The 17,053-nt window shown below is 44.0% G+C and overlaps 1 protein-coding gene across 1 annotated transcript; it reads left to right on the top strand.

The window, feature by feature from the left end:
- The first annotated feature begins 7,221 nt into the window (after positions 1 to 7,221).
- On the top strand, positions 7,222 to 12,459 carry LOC120961221 (uncharacterized protein K02A2.6-like). Its single transcript, XM_049605218.1, has one exon. It carries the CDS (start codon positions 7,435 to 7,437, stop codon positions 11,818 to 11,820), a length of 4,386 nt encoding a protein of 1,461 aa, XP_049461175.1. The 5' UTR covers positions 7,222 to 7,434; the 3' UTR covers positions 11,821 to 12,459.
- Positions 12,460 to 17,053: the final 4,594 nt, after the last annotated feature.

Genomic DNA, 17,053 nt, shown 5'->3' with positions numbered 1-17,053 from the left:
TCAAGCAATACTTAATTATCCAGTTCCCAGAAATGCTAAAGAAGTTCAGCGTTGCTTAGGTCTTTTCTCATATTTCCGGCGATTTGTACCATCTTTTTCGAGAATTGCCAAACCATTGAGCAATTTGCTGAAGGAAAAAACACCTTTCCAGTTTGACGATGATTGTATGAATGCTTTTCAAGAATTAAAGACAAAACTCCTAAATTCTCCAATACTAGCTATTTTCGACCCCAAACGCGAAACACAACTCCACTGTGACGCTAGCTCGTCTGGTTTTGGGTCAATGCTATTGCAGAAGCAGGATGATGATAAATTTCATCCCATAGCATATTTTTCGAAAACAACATCTTCGTCTGAATCTCATCTTCACAGCTATGAATTGGAGATATTGTCGGTGATTTATGCCCTTAAACGCTTTCATCATTACGTACACGGCCTTCACATAATTATTGTAACCGATTGTAATTCGCTAGTTGAAACTCTCAAGAACCGAAGCTGCTCTGCTAAGATCGTGAGATGGGCTCTTTTTTTTGGAAAATTATAACTATAGCATTCAATATCGCCCAGGAAGTACCATGGGTCACGCAGATGCTCTTAGTCGCGTATCAATGGCAGGTGCTGTGAGCGAATTGGATATTGATTATCAGTTGCAAATTGCTCAAACACGTGATCCGGAGATAATCAATAATAAATTCGACACAAGCCGGAATTTTGGTAGTTCTTGTTTAGTTCTATTTCGTCTCAAGCGTTGTACCCCAATCATCGTTCAGTGGCCAAACGTCACATGAATCGCGCCCCGCATTGGGGTGCCGTAACCCCTGTTGCCGGTCGTTGGGAAGTAGCCTCCGAATCAGCTTGAGTGTCAGGGCCTCGATCCAGTTTGGGAAGGTTGAACTCATCGAGTAGAACATCCAGTGATAGTTGATCTTGACGTCCTTCATCGATATCACCTTCGTCTGATGTAGATTCGTGTCGAGCTCGAAGTTGGTTTAGGTGCGATCTGATGAGTATTCCTTTTTGATCTAAAAATACATTGTAATTAACTGTACCAACCCGTTCAATTACTCGACCCGCTTCCCAATGCCAAGAGTTCCCCTTGTATACTTTTGCGTATACATTGTCGTTGGGACAAAATTGTCGCTTCTACTTGTTGTGCTGCGGTTTGTCTGTTTCAGGACTCTTGTAAGGACGCAGTAGGTTGAGTGTAGTCTGCATGTTCCAAGAAAACATCATTTCACTTGGTGTTCTTTGTCCTATTGTAGCGTTTGGTGTCGACCGATACGATGCCAAGAATGTGTCCAATGTTTCCTGCATAGGCTCTACCTTGTTAATTTTCTTTAGGGCTCTCTTCATGGTGTCTACAAACCGTTCCACTTGTCCATTGGATTGTGGATGATAGGGAGCGGTTCGTATGTGAATGATGCCGTTGGACTTGCAGAAATTATTGAATTCATCTCCCGTGAATGCCCTCGCATTGTCGGAGACAATCACATTCGGTAATCCAAACCGCGCAAAGCAACCTCTAAGGAATTGTATTGTGACCGTCGCTGTTGTGGTTGATGTTGCGAAGATTTCTGGCCAACGAGAATAAGCATCAACTACGAGGAAAAAGTATTGACCTTGAAATGGTCCAGCATAGTCTATATGGACCCTTTGCCACGGACCAGTTGGTGTTGGCCAAGACTCTGGTGAAGCGTGTGGTGGAGATTTTGAAGCTGATGCACAACTCTTACACTGTTTTACTTCATCCTCAATCTGCTTGTCAATGTTGGGCCAGTAAACAATACTTCTTGCGAGACTTTTCATTCTGACAATGCCTGGATGCCCTTGATGTAGCATTTTCAGAACACGCTTTTGGAAGACTGATGGTATAACCACGCGTTCTCCAAACAGAATGCATCCTTGAGTTAGAGTCAGCCCTTCTTTGCGTTGATAGAAAGCTGAATCTCCTGGATGTTCGCATTCTTTTGCGCTAGTTGGCCAACCATTGAATGATATGGTATTCAATGATACGGTTTAACATTTCATCGTGTTGTGTGGCTTTAGCGATCATATTTGATGTGGTTGGCATTTTGTCGGCCGAATTTTGCAGAACAGCTGTCATCTCCTCTTCCAATTGCACTGATGCAATTATGTACTCCTCTTCTACCTTGTTTGCTGTATTGATGAGTCTGGAGAGGAAATCAGCATAGCCAAATTTTGTTGTTGAAATGTATCGCAGTTCGAAATCATAACACATTAGTGTTAATCCAAACCGCTGCAATCTGTTCGATGTGTGTGTTGGGATGCCTTTATGCGAGCCGAAAATGCGAAGTAGCGGTTGGTGATCTGTTTCCAACACAAACCGTCTGCCAAGAATCATGTGGTGAAATTTAGTCACTGCATAAACCAGAGCCAATGCTTCTTTGTCAATTTGACCATATTTTTGTTCCGCTGGTGTTAATGATCGTGATGCGTGCTGAATGATCTTTTCACTGTTGTCAGGGAACCTGTGTCTAATTGTAGCACCAATACCACTGTTGGATGCGTCTGCGGCTACAATTATTTCTAGCTCTGGATTGAAGTGTGTAAGCATAAGGTCTGACTGTAGAAGCTCTTTGAATCGATCAAACGATTTTTGGCAGTTGTCGTTCCAGTTCCATGCTACATTTTGTTTCAGCAGTTCATCTAGTGGTTTGGGCAATGTATGCATTTCCCGAATGAATCTTGCATAGTAATTCACTGCTCCTAGAAATGATCGTAGCTCTGATATGTTCTTCGGAACTGGCATCTTTGCTATGGCTGCTACTTTCTCCGGATCTGTAGACAAACCTTTCCCGCTGATAATATGGCCTAGGTATTTGACTTGTGTCATTCGAAATTTGCATTTCTCTGCCTTCAATTTGAACCCGTACTCTTGGATTTTTGTTAGTGTTTGTTCCAAGTTTCTGTCATGCTCTATACGTGTTCGTTCAAATACCAAAATATCATCAAGGAAGGATTGGGCACCTTCTAAGTCGCTGAGCATGTTGTCAACTACCTTTTGGAAGGCCCCTGGAGCTGATTTTACGCCTGGTGGGAGACGCTTGTACTTGAACAGTCCTTTGTGTGTGTTTATTGTGAGGACTTTTTGTGATTGTTCTTCCACCTCGATCTGCAAATAGGCGTCGGATAAGTCAATTGTACTGAGATATTGACTTCCTGCTAGTTTAGAAATGATCTCATCTGGTGTGGGTAGCGGATATTTGTTTGCTTCTAGCCTTTCATTCAACCCTGTCGAATAGTCTGCACATATGCGTACTACAGGATCGCCGTCAGCATCTGTTTGCGCCTTTCGCACAACCACGATTGGTGCAGCCCAGTCTGAATATTCGATTGGCTCGATTACATTCAAACGTTGAAGTCTTAGCAACTCCTTCTCTACCAGTCTTTGTGAGTGATACGGAACTGGTCGCTTGGGTTTGAAACCAGGAGTCGCTCCGTCTACCAAAAACAGTTTCACCTTTGTTTTGATGCATCGTCCCAATCCATCTTCAAATAAAGTTGGAAATTTTCCTACCAGGTTGTTAATGGTGGTAGTTTCTGATGGTGCGGTAACTTGTTTACAATTCATTGATTGGAATATCAAATAGACCGAACGCTTCCATTAGTTCGCTACCTAATACATTGAATCCAAGCACCGGCGTTACGTAACATGTACCGGTTACCGTTATGTCTCGAAAAGAGATATCGCAGGAAAATTCGGACACTAAGGGGAGAGGTTTACCTGAGGCGGTTTTGACTTGCAATGCCGTTGCATGTGTTTCGGGGTTGCCAAGAAGAGTTAGTGTGTCCTTTGATACAATTGTGTAATCTGAACCACAATCTAGCTGCAGTTCGATACTATTGTTGTTGATGTGAACTTCCACGTATTTGCGTCTAGCAACAACGCCTTCTTTGTTTACCGCAAAAACTCCTCTCTGCTGTCCCTCTTTTTTTGCTTTGTTTTTGTTGAAAGGTTTCTTACCGTTTTGTGTAGCTGACTGTGATGATGACGGTTTTGAATTTGTGTTGTCACCTGCGTTGGATTGTTTTGAAAAACAGGCACAATAGCCCTCCTTGTGGCCTACACGATTGCATTGTTGACACTGATGTTTTGAAAATGGACAATCGCGAACGTAGTGCATCTGACCGCATTGCCAGCAAGGAGTACGGGGTGTTTTCTGATCCGGCTTCGGGAAGCGTTGTTGACGATTGTTTACCTTAGCAGTAATTGCGTACACCGATGGTTTCGAGTTTGACTGGTGCTCGATTATGGAAGTGTCTGTTTTCAGATTAACGAGTCGCTGGTACTCATCAATCAGATTCTGCAAGGTGATGGGTGCGTCTGCTGATTCGTTCTCGATCCGGGAGAGCAGCCTAGCTCGAACATCCGCGTAGCTATGACCCTTGAGACCGCAAATAAAAACTAAGCATTTGAATTGATCGATTTTCATGTTTTTAAAATCAAAATCTTCGCAAGCACGGTTTACTTTCCCTCCGTATGTGATGATATCCTCTGCGTCTGATTTGATAAGCTGCAAGCATTGGTACAGTATCGGACAGAAAGATAGGGCATTGGGTTTTTAACGCACCGTGCACCCGTTGGGCCAAGTTTATGTGTGGTTTGTATGTGTTTGTGTTTGTGTGTGTGTGTGTATGTGTGTGTATGTGTGTGTATGTGTGTGTGCATGTGTGTGTGTGTGTGTGTGGATGTATGTTTGAATGTGTATTGATGTGTGTGTTTGTTTCACAAGTAGGTCGTTTCGGATAGATTTGTAAGTAGCTTTTTTGTGTTTTGGGTTAGGTTTTTGGTGTGATAAGCAGGACCACCGCCCTCGCGATCAGTGTGTTTTCGATATATTAACAATGTTACGGTCTTCTTTCGCCGTGGTCTTCTGAGGACGACCGGTTGACTTGCGCGTTTCGGTTGTCCAAGCGCGTTTCAGTTGTCTAAGCACGTTTCGGTTGTCCGAAGCGCGTTTGCCACAAAAGTGCGCGATCGTTCCATTACGAACTCGATCCTTTTGCGCTTAATGCCAGCAGCAGCCATTCGCTTTTACATATGGCGCTGATAATCGGTACAACGTTTACCTCGACCCATTGTTACTAACATTGCTTGCTTGGACCGTCAAGAACGCGCTGGTTAAAAACTTGGACACGGCTGATCCCGTGCTCTGCCTGCGTTCTACTTCTATACGCGATGAATAACATCGTTGTCGAGCAGCGAAAACATCGCATGGATAAAAACTATCAACGAGTACGCGAGTAAGCGTCTTCCCTTCAAAATCGAGAACAGAATACTGCCGCGCTCATGAAACAAAACGCCCATTGAAAAGAACAACTGCGCGCCAGCTCAATGCACGCACAAAGTTTACCATTCGCACACAACGTGCAACGCAGAGATGCACGCATGCCTTTCAATGGCGTGCACTGGAGAAACACCTGTGAGGGAATGCCGAGTTCATTGCTATTGTGCGCGTGTCCATTTCGCACCGGTGTCGCATTCACATTCATGAAACAGCACACCTGCGTTTTCGTCCGAGGAACAAGGGCTGCTGTCGATGCAAACTTTAGTTTTTATCCAAGTGTAAACGCACAATGTTTCACATGATAACACACATAATAAGAATAATTTCAACGCAATATGACATCATGGCAAGCTATGTTTTTCAGACACAAACCCGCGCACTTGCAAATACACATTAAAAAGCACACTCACTTTCTACTACTACTACACACACACACACACAAACACACACACACACAAACACACACACACACACACACACTCACACACATACACACACACATACACACATACACACACACAAACACGAGTAACGTGGCAAAACAAGTGCACGGTGCATTGAAAAAAAAGGGTCCTATCTTAATGTCCGATACTGTATCTTTTGTTGAAGATGGAAGTCTGCTCACCGACGATTTTACCAAGTGTTGCAATGGTGTCCGTGAAGTTGATGTCCTTAGGAAGTTTTGGTAAAATGTAATTTGCATACCGGGTGTGCGATGATGTGTCCAGCTTCCTCATGAGCAAGCGCACTTTGGCCGCATCGTCCAAGCTTCCTGCGTCTGAATCGAAAAGGTCTGTGTATCTGGAAAACCACTTTTCGAATGTAATGCCTTTATCCGGGTCGAACGAAAACTCGCTTATGTTAGTTGCCAAAGCTTCAAGAGTCTTCTCCGGGTTGGAAGGTGCTGGAGTTGGTTGCGCAAGCTGCTGCAAAATTTGCGTCATTTTAAGAATCGCTTGCTGGATACTTTCTTGTGCCATTTTCCGTCCTTTAGTTTAATCCTCGTCGCCACTAATAAATTCGACACAAGCCGGAATTTTGGTAGTTCTTGTTTAGTTCTATTTCGTCTCAAGCGTTGTACCCCAATCATCGTTCAGTGGCCAAACGTCACATGAATCGCGCCCCGCGTTGGGGTGCCATAAGCCCCCTATACACTGTTGTGCATATCTGTCATAACCCTTGTGACAAGATGATGGAATGTGACAATCAAGATAAAAGAAGAACTGGAAAATGATTTGTCAGAAGGGTTTGCACTTCACGATGGTGTAGTGTATCGTGAACCGTCTGTGTTATGAACTGCTTATATTTTATTTAAACACGTATAACGTACATAATAAATACTGATACACGAAATACAAACACGTTAAAATGTACAACACTTTACAACGTAGGCCGCGCGCCAGCCGCACCGAGCGCCCCTGCCGAGAGCTCCTGCTCGATCGGCCTTCGTACACACTCTGCTCGGCGCTCGGCACACACTAAGCCTTGCGCGCTTAGTGTGTGCGACAGTGTGCGTGTACACACTGTCGTCCCCCTGGACGTTGACCGGTGGCAGCGCAACTGCCACGGCAAGTCCAGGGGTCGGCACGCACGGCTGCCCACAACAGTCTGCAGGAAAACTTTTACTGTTAGTACCGAAACAAATGATCAACAATGTTATGGGTGGACAATTTTATCAAAAACTGTTTGAAATGCATTACGTATTCAGCACCCGCTCGCAAAAATAAGCGTAACCTTCACAGTATTTCAAAGAATCCCGTACCGTTCGATACTTTGTGTTGCAGTCCGCCGAGACTGCAGCCTCTTCGCACACTCGATGCTTTCCGTGAACTGACAGCATTCGATGTGTAGCGAATATAGTCGTCTTTTTCTCTCTCTCTCTCTCTCTCTCTCGTGCATGATCGATTACGATCGGGGATCCTGCGATGTAACGAACACTCGGGATTTTATCTGCACCAGCAATAGACGTGGCTAGCGCGCGCGGCACCGTATTCCTTTTCCTTTTATCATTTGATCGTTTTTATATACATATGTTTGTTAAAATAAAGTATAAGTTAACAACAACATAAAAGTGGCGACGAGTTTAAGTGGAAACGGTCAACGACAAGTAGGGAAACGCCGCAGAATGTCCAGCCCAGAAGAGACGCCGATCATTGAGGAGCAACGTCGTCTCTCACAAAATGGGGTCCTGAACACAGGGTTCATTCACCCCCAGCCACCGCAGCACACGCCATCGGATTCATCGACGCTGCAGCAAACGCTGCAGCTTTTACAAAAGCAATTGGCCCAACAGCAGCAGCAAATGGCACAGCAACAGCAACTGTTATCGCAGCTCGTGCAACAACAACAGCAGCAGCAGCCACCGACCCCCGATCTGCAATTTGTGCCAAAACCGAGCAACCCGGAGTTGATACTGGAAGCCCTCGCCGGTAATATTAGTGAGTTCCGGTACGATCCAGAAGCGGGAGTAACCTTCGAATCATGGTACACGCGGTATGTAGATTTGTTTCGTGAGGATGCTTCTCGCTTGGATGACGCCGCCAAGGTTCGACTCCTGGGACGTAAGCTTGGAACCGCTGAACACGCCCGGTTTAGTAATTTTATTTTGCCGCGTGCACCACGAGATTTCAGCTTCAACGAAATGGTGGAAAAGCTTACCGTCCTGTTCGGCAAAATGGAGTCGGTGTTAAGCAAACGCTTCAAGTGTCTTAATATTACCAAAACGCGCACCGAGGATCTGCTAGCATTTACCTGTCGAGTTAATAAAGCGTGCGTCGATGCAGAATTTTCTTCGATGACGGAGGAAGATTTTAAGTGCCTCATCCTCGTATGCGGATTAAAGGACGAAAGCGTACAGGACATAAGAATGAAACTGTTAGCCGCCATTGAAGACAGGAAGAATGCCACCCTAGAGCAGCTAGCAGCAGATTGTCAACGTTTAGTGCGTGTAAAAGCTGATAGCGCTATGATCGCTACGGACACTAGTGAGCGAGTACAGGCAGTGCAAGCCAGAAACAACCGCCAGTGGCAACGAAACACCAACAACAAGCGCTACCCCAAACCAGCACCCCGAAACGAAGCCTCCAAACCCCGCACCCCGTGCTGGCTTTGTGGTGCCCTGCATTGGACCCGTGACTGCACCTACAGAACCAACAAGTGCCGGGATTGTGGACGTACAGGACATCGAGAGGGTTTCTGCAACTCGTCACAACGGCGCAGAGGACGACCGCGATTCGATCATCGCCGTGCGGTGTCATCGCGAGTAGTACGTGTCAACGTGTGCAGCGTGCAGCAGAAGCGGAAATTTGTTAGCATACTCATCGGAGAGAAGCCAGCTCGACTACAACTAGACACCGCATCGGACATCACTGTCATTAACCAGCAACTATGGAAGCAGTTGGGTAAGCCTCACCTCAACCCACCCAAGGTAAGAGCGAAAGCAGCTACTGGCGAAGTTTTCGGCCTTCAAGGTGAGTTTGAAGCGAACGTGAGCATTAATAATACCACCAAGCAAGCGACAATTCGCGTGTCAAAAGCGGATGTGTCATTGTTCGGGGCTGATTTAATTCATCTTTTCGGCTTGGGGACCGTTCCGATGGATAGCTATTGCAATCACATAGGTACAGCTGAACCACGATCCTGGGAGAAAGAATTTCCTTCGCTTTTTAGTGGAATGGGCCTGTGCACCAAGGCACAAATTCACCTACAGCTGCAACAAGGGAGCAGACCAGTTTTTCGACCGAAACGTCCGGTTGCATACGCGATGGAAGATGCTGTAAATAAAGAGTTGGATCGGCTTGAGAATCTAGGCATCATCAGTTCCTGCGACTATTCGGATTGGGCAGCACCAGTCGTAGTGGTTCGAAAGGCGAACGGCAAAATACGGCTTTGCGGAGACTATAGCACCGGACTCAATGCAGCATTACACCCGCACGAATATCCGCTTCCTTTACCCCAGGACATTTTTTCTAAGCTAGCCCGTTGCGTAATATTTTCACAAATTGATTTATCCGATGCATTTTTGCAGGTCGAAATAGAAGCAAAGAGCCGACCCCTGCTGACAATTAATACGCATCGTGGTCTATACCATTACAACAGGCTTCCTCCAGGCATAAAAGTGGCCCCTGGTGCCTTTCAGCAGATAATGGATAAAATGCTCGCCGGGGTAAATGGAGTATCTGCTTACATGGATGACGTAATAGTTGGAGGGAAAACACAGGAAGAGCATGATGCAGCTCTTGAAGAAACGCTGAAGCGCATAAGGGACTATGGGTTTACCATCCGGAGTGAAAAGTGCGCATTCAACAAGTCGGAAATACGCTACTTGGGGCATATCATCGACAGCCGAGGCCTACGACCCGACCCGGCAAAGATCGACGCCATCAAAAATTTGCCTGCTCCAAAAGATGTCACAGGCGTTCGATCATTCATCGGTGCGATAAATTTTTATGCCAAGTTTATCCCCAACATGCGTAACTTGCGCTACCCATTGGATAAGTTGCTGCTAGCCGGAAGTGTGTTCCAGTGGACACCCGAATGTCAGAAAGCTTTTGACCAATTTAAAGCCCTCTTGTCCACGGAGCTCTTGCTCACACACTACGATCCAACGCGCGACATAGTTGTGTCCGCCGATGCATCATCAGTTGGCTTAGGAGCAACGCTATGCCACAAGTACCCAGACGGATCCCTAAAAGTGGTACAACACGCATCCAGAGCACTCAGCAAGGCGGAGATTGGTTATAGCCAAATCGACAGAGAAGGATTGGCAATAATTTTCGCTGTAACCAAATTTCATCGCATGATATACGGTCGTCATTTCACACTGCAGACCGACCACCGACCATTGGTACGCATATTTGGCAGTAAGAAAGGAATTCCGACATACACAGCAAACCGGCTGCAGAGGTTTGCACTTACTCTTCACCTGTATGACATGGACATCGAGTATGTAGCAACAGGCTCATTTGGAAACGCCGATGTGTTATCTCGGCTCATACATCATCACGCCAAACCTGAAGCTGAATACGTCATCGCCAGCCTGGAGTTAGAAAACGACTTAAGGTCAGTTGCCATTAATGCGCTTAGCTCATTTCCTTTATGTTTTAGAGACGTTGAGACAGCTACGCAGACTGACCCCTTGCTCCGGAAAGTCCATAAGTACGTGCAGGACGGATGGCCGCATGATGTTTCATTCGGAGCAGATTTGGCACGGTACCACAATAGGAAAGAATCGCTCTCAACCGTTGAGGGGTGTATACTTTTCGGGGAGAGAGTGGTCATCCCGGAGAAACTGCGTTCCCGTTGTTTGCTGCAGTTGCACAAGGGTCATCCGGGGATGCAGAGAATGAAGGCGATTGCGAGAAGCTACCTGTATTGGCCAATGATCGACGACGATATTGTGAGCTACGTGGCATCTTGTGAATCCTGCTTGGCAGCCGCTAAAGCACCCCCTCGAGCAACACCAGCGACATGGCCAACACCATCGGGCGCCTGGCGTAGAGTACACGTGGACTATGCTGGGCCACTGGAAGGGTATTTCTTTTTAGTGGTGGTTGACGCTTTCTCCAAGTGGCCTGAAATCTACAAAACTACGAGTACAACAACATCTGCCACCATCTCCATGTTACGGAACATTTTCGCTCGCTTCGGTATGCCTGAAACGTTAGTTAGCGACAACGGTCCGCAATTTACCAGCGCCTTGTTTGCGGAGTTTTGCAACAGCAGCGGGATCGAGCACATCACGACAGCACCGTTCCATCCGCAATCAAATGGACAGGCGGAGCGGTTCGTCGATACGCTGAAACGAGCACTGCGGAAGATCCAGAGCGACGAGACGTCCCTTGATGAGGCCCTGGAATTGTTTCTCATAACGTACCGATCGACACCAAACGCGCAGTTGAACCAGCAGAAATCTCCAGCTGAGGAAATGTTCGGCCGCCCCATCAGGACAGCACTGGAGCTGTTGCGGCCCCCATCATCACACTCACTATCTCCTTCCTCATTTATTTCAGTGCGAAGTTTTCAGCCTGGCGATCTCGTTTCTACAAAATCTTTCTATAGAAACTCATGGAAGTGGATACCGGGAAAGATCGTTCGTAGCAGTGGACGCGTTATGTATGACGTCATTGCGAGTGATGGACGTTTACTTCGGCGCCACATAAACCAAATCAGGCGTCGTGCGGTAGCCCGTGCACCTGAGGGACATCAGCTGCCGCTTGATGTACTGTTAGAGGAATGGTCTTCTTCTTCTTCCCGACCAGAGCCAACCCAGCCGGAGCTGGAACCAATCATAAGCGAGCCAACAGCGCTTCCACGGTCATCGCTCGCTTATTCATCACTAGCAGCGACTACCCCGATGGATGTTCCTTTGACGACATCCAGCTCGCTACCTCCTGCCGACCTCGAAAACCGTCAAGGAGGTAGGACCGATCAGCGCCTGATAGATTTGCCACGCAGGTCTTCTCGAGTAAGAAGACTTCCGCGTCGGCTCGGAGCCTATCAGCTCATTTAGCCGGGGGAGATGTTGCAGTCCGCCGAGACTGCAGCCTCTTCGCACACTCGATGCTTTCCGTGAACTGACAGCATTCGATGTGTAGCGAATATAGTCGTCTTTTTCTCTCTCTCTCTCTCGTGCATGATCGATTACGATCGGGGATCCTGCAATGTAACGAACACTCGGGATTTTATCTGCACCAGCAATAGACGTGGCTAGCGCGCGCGGCACCGTATTCCTTTTCCTTTTATCATTTGATCGTTTTTATATATATATGTTTGTTAAAATAAAGTATAAGTTAACAACAACATAAAACTTTGCACATAGACCATCTTGGGCCGCTTCCTTCTTTAAAATCAAAGAAAAAGTATTTGTTGGTCGTTATAGACGCATTCACAAAGTTTACCAAACTATACCCTACATCTTCTACCAGCAGTCGAGAAGTTTGTAATGCATTGAATCAGTACTTTGCTTACTACAGTCGCCCTAGACGGTTAATAAGTGATCAGGCCACCTGTTTTACATCTAAAGAGTTCACAAGTTTTCTTAATAACCGTAATATAATTCATGTACTAAATGCAGTTGCATCTCCTCAAGCAAATGGACAGGTGGAGCGAGTTAATCGAGTTATCAAACCAATTCTTAGCAAAATTTCCAATCCCCTAGACCACAGCGACTGGTACAGTAAATTACAAATAGTAGAATATGCGTTGAATAACTCTGTACAGGCGGTCCCCGAGATACACGGTTAATGGGGACCGAAAACAGCCGCAAAATACCGCGCATCTCGAATTTCCGCGTAAGTCGAATCCTCGTGATTTCCAGCTAAAATTTCACTAATTTTCGTGTAATTTTGCAAGTAGGGGGCGGTTTTAGTCACTTTATGAGTTATTTGATATGATTCTGACTGAATATAACAGTTTTAAACTTTTTGAAATAGTTTTTAACATTCGATCGAAATGGAAATTATTTGGCAATATACAATTGATGTGTCAAATCAGTACAATTTGCTCAAAGAACTGTCAAATTTAGAAAACCGCGTATCTCCGAATCCGCGTATAAGAGGTACCGTGTATCTCGGGGACCGCCTGTACATAGTTCGACACAACAACTTCCATCAGTTTTGTTATTTGGAATAGAACAACGAGGTACAGCAATAGATGAAATAACAGAGTACTTGGACGGAAAACAGGAAAATAGTGTAGGTTTAACCGAGTGTCGTAAAACAGCTTCTCGAAATATAATTAAATCGCAAATGGTGAGCGCAAAGCAGTTTAGCAAAACACATCGCGCAGCAGAAAAGTTTGAGGAAGGAGATCTTGTAGCAATTCGTTACACAGATCACTCCGTTAATACTAACAAGAAGCTCCTACCGAAATACAAGGGCCTGTATATCGTTTACAAAAAGCTCCTTAACGATCGATATGTAATACGTGATGTCAACGGTTTCAAACAAACCCAAATACCATACGACAATATTTTAGAGTCAGATAAGCTAAGGGCTTTGGAGTAGCTCTGAAGTGGAATCTGTACCGCACAATTCCCAACCAGAATTTGGAGAATAGTGAAATTGAGGGCAATTTGTAGTCAGGAACGGCCGAGCTGTAAACATGCACGTATAAACCTAGCTTAAGTTTAGATTATAAACGTCATTGCGCGATACTTCCCGGATGACAATTTCAGCACGGAAAATCGGGTTGACATTTGATGCAAGTCGCTTTCCGTTCCGCTTTTCAGACGAAAGCGATCTCACTATGAGCAGCGTGCTGTGAGAAAAAAGGAAGGGGAAAATCAGTGCAATCATCGTCATGGTAGTCATGGCGAAAAAAAGGTATTCCCCTCTTTTACTTTTTTCCACCGTTAACATCCCTAGTACACTCTGACTCTTCCTTTCTATTCAGTTCATCTGTTGACTTGTTGTACTGCCGTGGTTGGATTTGATCCACAGTACATCAAGTCAGAACATCTCAATTAAACATGTAAACCATTGAAGGCTTCGAAATTTGGGTCGTTGAAAAGGCACTAGTAGACGCATCGAACCTTGAAGCAGAAATAGATCCACGCACAAGTGAAAATATTTACGATGATATCGTGTTGCCTTTGATGATTGCATGGTGTTCAAGAAACAACAAGGAATGATGAAGAGCAAACGATGGAGAGTGCAAGTAATGAATTTTGTTTTCGTGAATTATGGAAACTAAATTTGATTCTTTTTGAATGGAAGCTGCTGATTTAGGATCCAAGCCAGACAAAGAAAAAGGATTTGAAGAAAAGAATTGAAAACGGAATGTATAAATCCTCCAAGTGCAAATTATGACTAAAGCAATTCCAATATGACTAGCAGTGGAAAAGCAGTGTACGCTCTCTAAGCATGGATGAATTTGAAAATAACGGAGGATGTAAGAACACTGCAAAACAGCACATGTTGTGTACATGTGGCCAGCCGGCTCTGTCAATCAATTTACACTACAAACCATTAAAAGCACGCGATTTTATTCAGCTTTTTTAGGGTTCATTGCCACGTGTAATTTTCAAGCTTATAAGGCAGGCTTTTAGGCTTTAGGCCTTTCTGTGATTCATAGGAATATTTTAGAATTGTGCATGCAGGTCAAAACTACAAAATACATCACGAATCAGTACAATTATATTATTTTTTAAAGTAATTGATTAGATGTGTATTTCCTTCAGTTTTAATGTGTATTTAGTTGTTTAAGCGTCGAACATCTGGGTCGGCCAGGGGCCCCAAAAATGGCACCTACCATCCGCTCACAAGCATAATTGCTACTCAATCCTTCTCTGGTTGGGATATTTGATACAATCCCCTGCTAGACGCTTCAACCAAGCCTCTACTTTTGTGTGACCGCTTAGGGCCTCCATTCGTCTTAATCCGCCATTGCTAACAATCATGGCAATCCAAAACATGGCCTTTCATGAAATATTGGATGGTATTGCGGCCCAGCCGCACTCGTTTCCTTTGCCATTATTTTCGCCTTTTGTGGACCATTATTTTCCGTTTTAAATTCGACTCGGTGCGTATTCTCTTTAAGTATTTTCAATCCATGTATTCCTCTTGATTTTCAACGTTAATGGTTATCGCACAACTGGGTATCTTCTTCATCGTTAAACGCTGCTTCATGTTTTGTTGATGCGTGTGACGGAGAAAGAATCACCCTCTGCAATTTAAAAACTTTTTTTACATTGACAACAGCACTCTGTTGGGTGTTTTACACTTACCTAGAGGCTGTAAATCAACTAGATGATGATCCAATGTTCTCCTAAAACCACAACACAATGGCGGCTCGATGTGGGGAAGAAATTTTTACTCACACCAAAATCCGACCTCATCATGATTTCATCATGTGAGCGGCTGTTGCTTCCCCGCGGAAAAAAGTCGCTCACGATGAGTGACTGCACTCAATTTCCATGCGTTTCATGTTCCTTCCACCCGTTGCTACACCCCGCTTGTCAATCGAAATGATTCTTCACACAGCTTACTCACTCTTTCTAGTCTCACCACATAATTCAAAATCAAGAACGAGAGATTATTTTCAAGTTACGCACAATTTGTAAATCATCTTCTCCTCTATTAACCTTCATTTCTATAACCACCTATTCCGGGTAGGTAATATATACAATAAGAGATTTGGGTTTAGATCAACTCGTTATTTTTGTAATGATATGTATAGCAACGGATAAACTTATATTTATAGAGCCTATTCCAAAAGGTGTCTAACTCCAAATATTTTTTTCTAAATTCATATAAATTGAATTTTTTGCCCCGACAACTGGAACAACATGGTGGTCTATTGGTGGAAGTTGAACTATTTACTGCGCATTCAATTTACGTAAGTAAAAGTCAAACATCATTAATTTATAACATAAAAAGAAGTATCGTTATTATAAATAATGTATAATAATGTTAAATAATGTATTTTTTCACCAATAAAAATACGAATTCCTTTACAAAATGTATAATCTACTCGCGTAGGTGGTCATAAAGATAAGGGTGCATTTTTGGTCATAGAAACGAAGGTAATGATAATGTTTCTTGAAAAGGCGATTGAGGCCAATTGGCTCAAAGTCTCTATAAAAATAAAGAAAATAAAAATAACGTTTCTTTTGATTCATCGCTGTCATTTTTTTTTTTTGCTCGGTATTTTGCTGTCAAGTTTTGAATCGCGTTTATAATACTTGTTTACATTTGACCGGTATGTTGGTGAATGGGAAAGATCTGCACATTGCTACATTATTTTCGTGAAAAACTAGTAGAAATTAAACCTACGTTCGACAATGCAGCGACATGATGGGAATTATAATCGGGAGCGAAAGCGGGAGCTAGAAGAATTGGACCGAATATGCAATGAGCAACTTGCTAATGTTGATCTTGCCTCATCGAACATTCCATGGCCGGATCTCTTAGTAGGTGAGTGTGTGCCTTTTGTTTTGTAAATTGTATTATATATTTAATCGTCGTTTTCTTTTTAGAAAATCATCCAGTAGAAGTTCCAGAACTGTTGGCAGATTACACTTCTTTTGCATTCTCTTCTAGTGGTGAAGGTGTATACGACAGTTTCATCGACTATGTAGACGAGAATGAAGTGGAAAAGGACGATGATTTAAGTTTTGTTCATAAGCTTTCTTTTAATGATGCCCTCAGACATCTAGCTATTATAAGTCGCCTGTCCCGTTTCACTATTAGAGCTATCCTTGCTATAATACGAAAACACTTTCAAGCTCCTGTTCCAAAATCATCACAAACATTGATGAAAACACCAATTCAAGTTGGCAAGCAAATTTTCCCAATAAGCGGTGGGCAAATGTGGTACCGCGGAATACAATCAGTGCTACAAAACTATTTTGAGTAAGTATGCTTACATCCCTTGAGTGTATGTTTAATGTAATATTGATTATAATATTCTTGCTTGCTTGTAGGTATATTTGTCCAGATGTAGAACAAATCACAATCGATGTGTCCATTGATGGACTGCCACTATTTAGGAAAAGTCGGAAAAATTTAATTCCGATTCAAATAAGAGTGGTAGAATTGTCCAGCATCCCGGTATTTGTGGTCGGTGTTTTTGGTGGATCGTCAAAGCCGGGTTGTTTGGAAGAATTCCTGAATCCATTAGTGAAGGACATTAACAACCTCATAGACAATGGAATTAACATTGGCGATAAAATGTTTCCATTTTTCATGAGGGTTTTTGTTGCTGATGCACCAATGCGAGCATTTCTTAAAGGTTTGTAAGAA

This window comes from Anopheles coluzzii, chromosome 2 (genome assembly GCF_943734685.1).
Source record: "Anopheles coluzzii chromosome 2, AcolN3, whole genome shotgun sequence".
In the NCBI taxonomy this organism is placed as follows: Eukaryota; Metazoa; Arthropoda; class Insecta; order Diptera; family Culicidae; genus Anopheles; species Anopheles coluzzii.
Note: the sequence above shows the minus strand (reverse complement) of the source record. Positions and strands in the feature narration are given on the sequence as shown.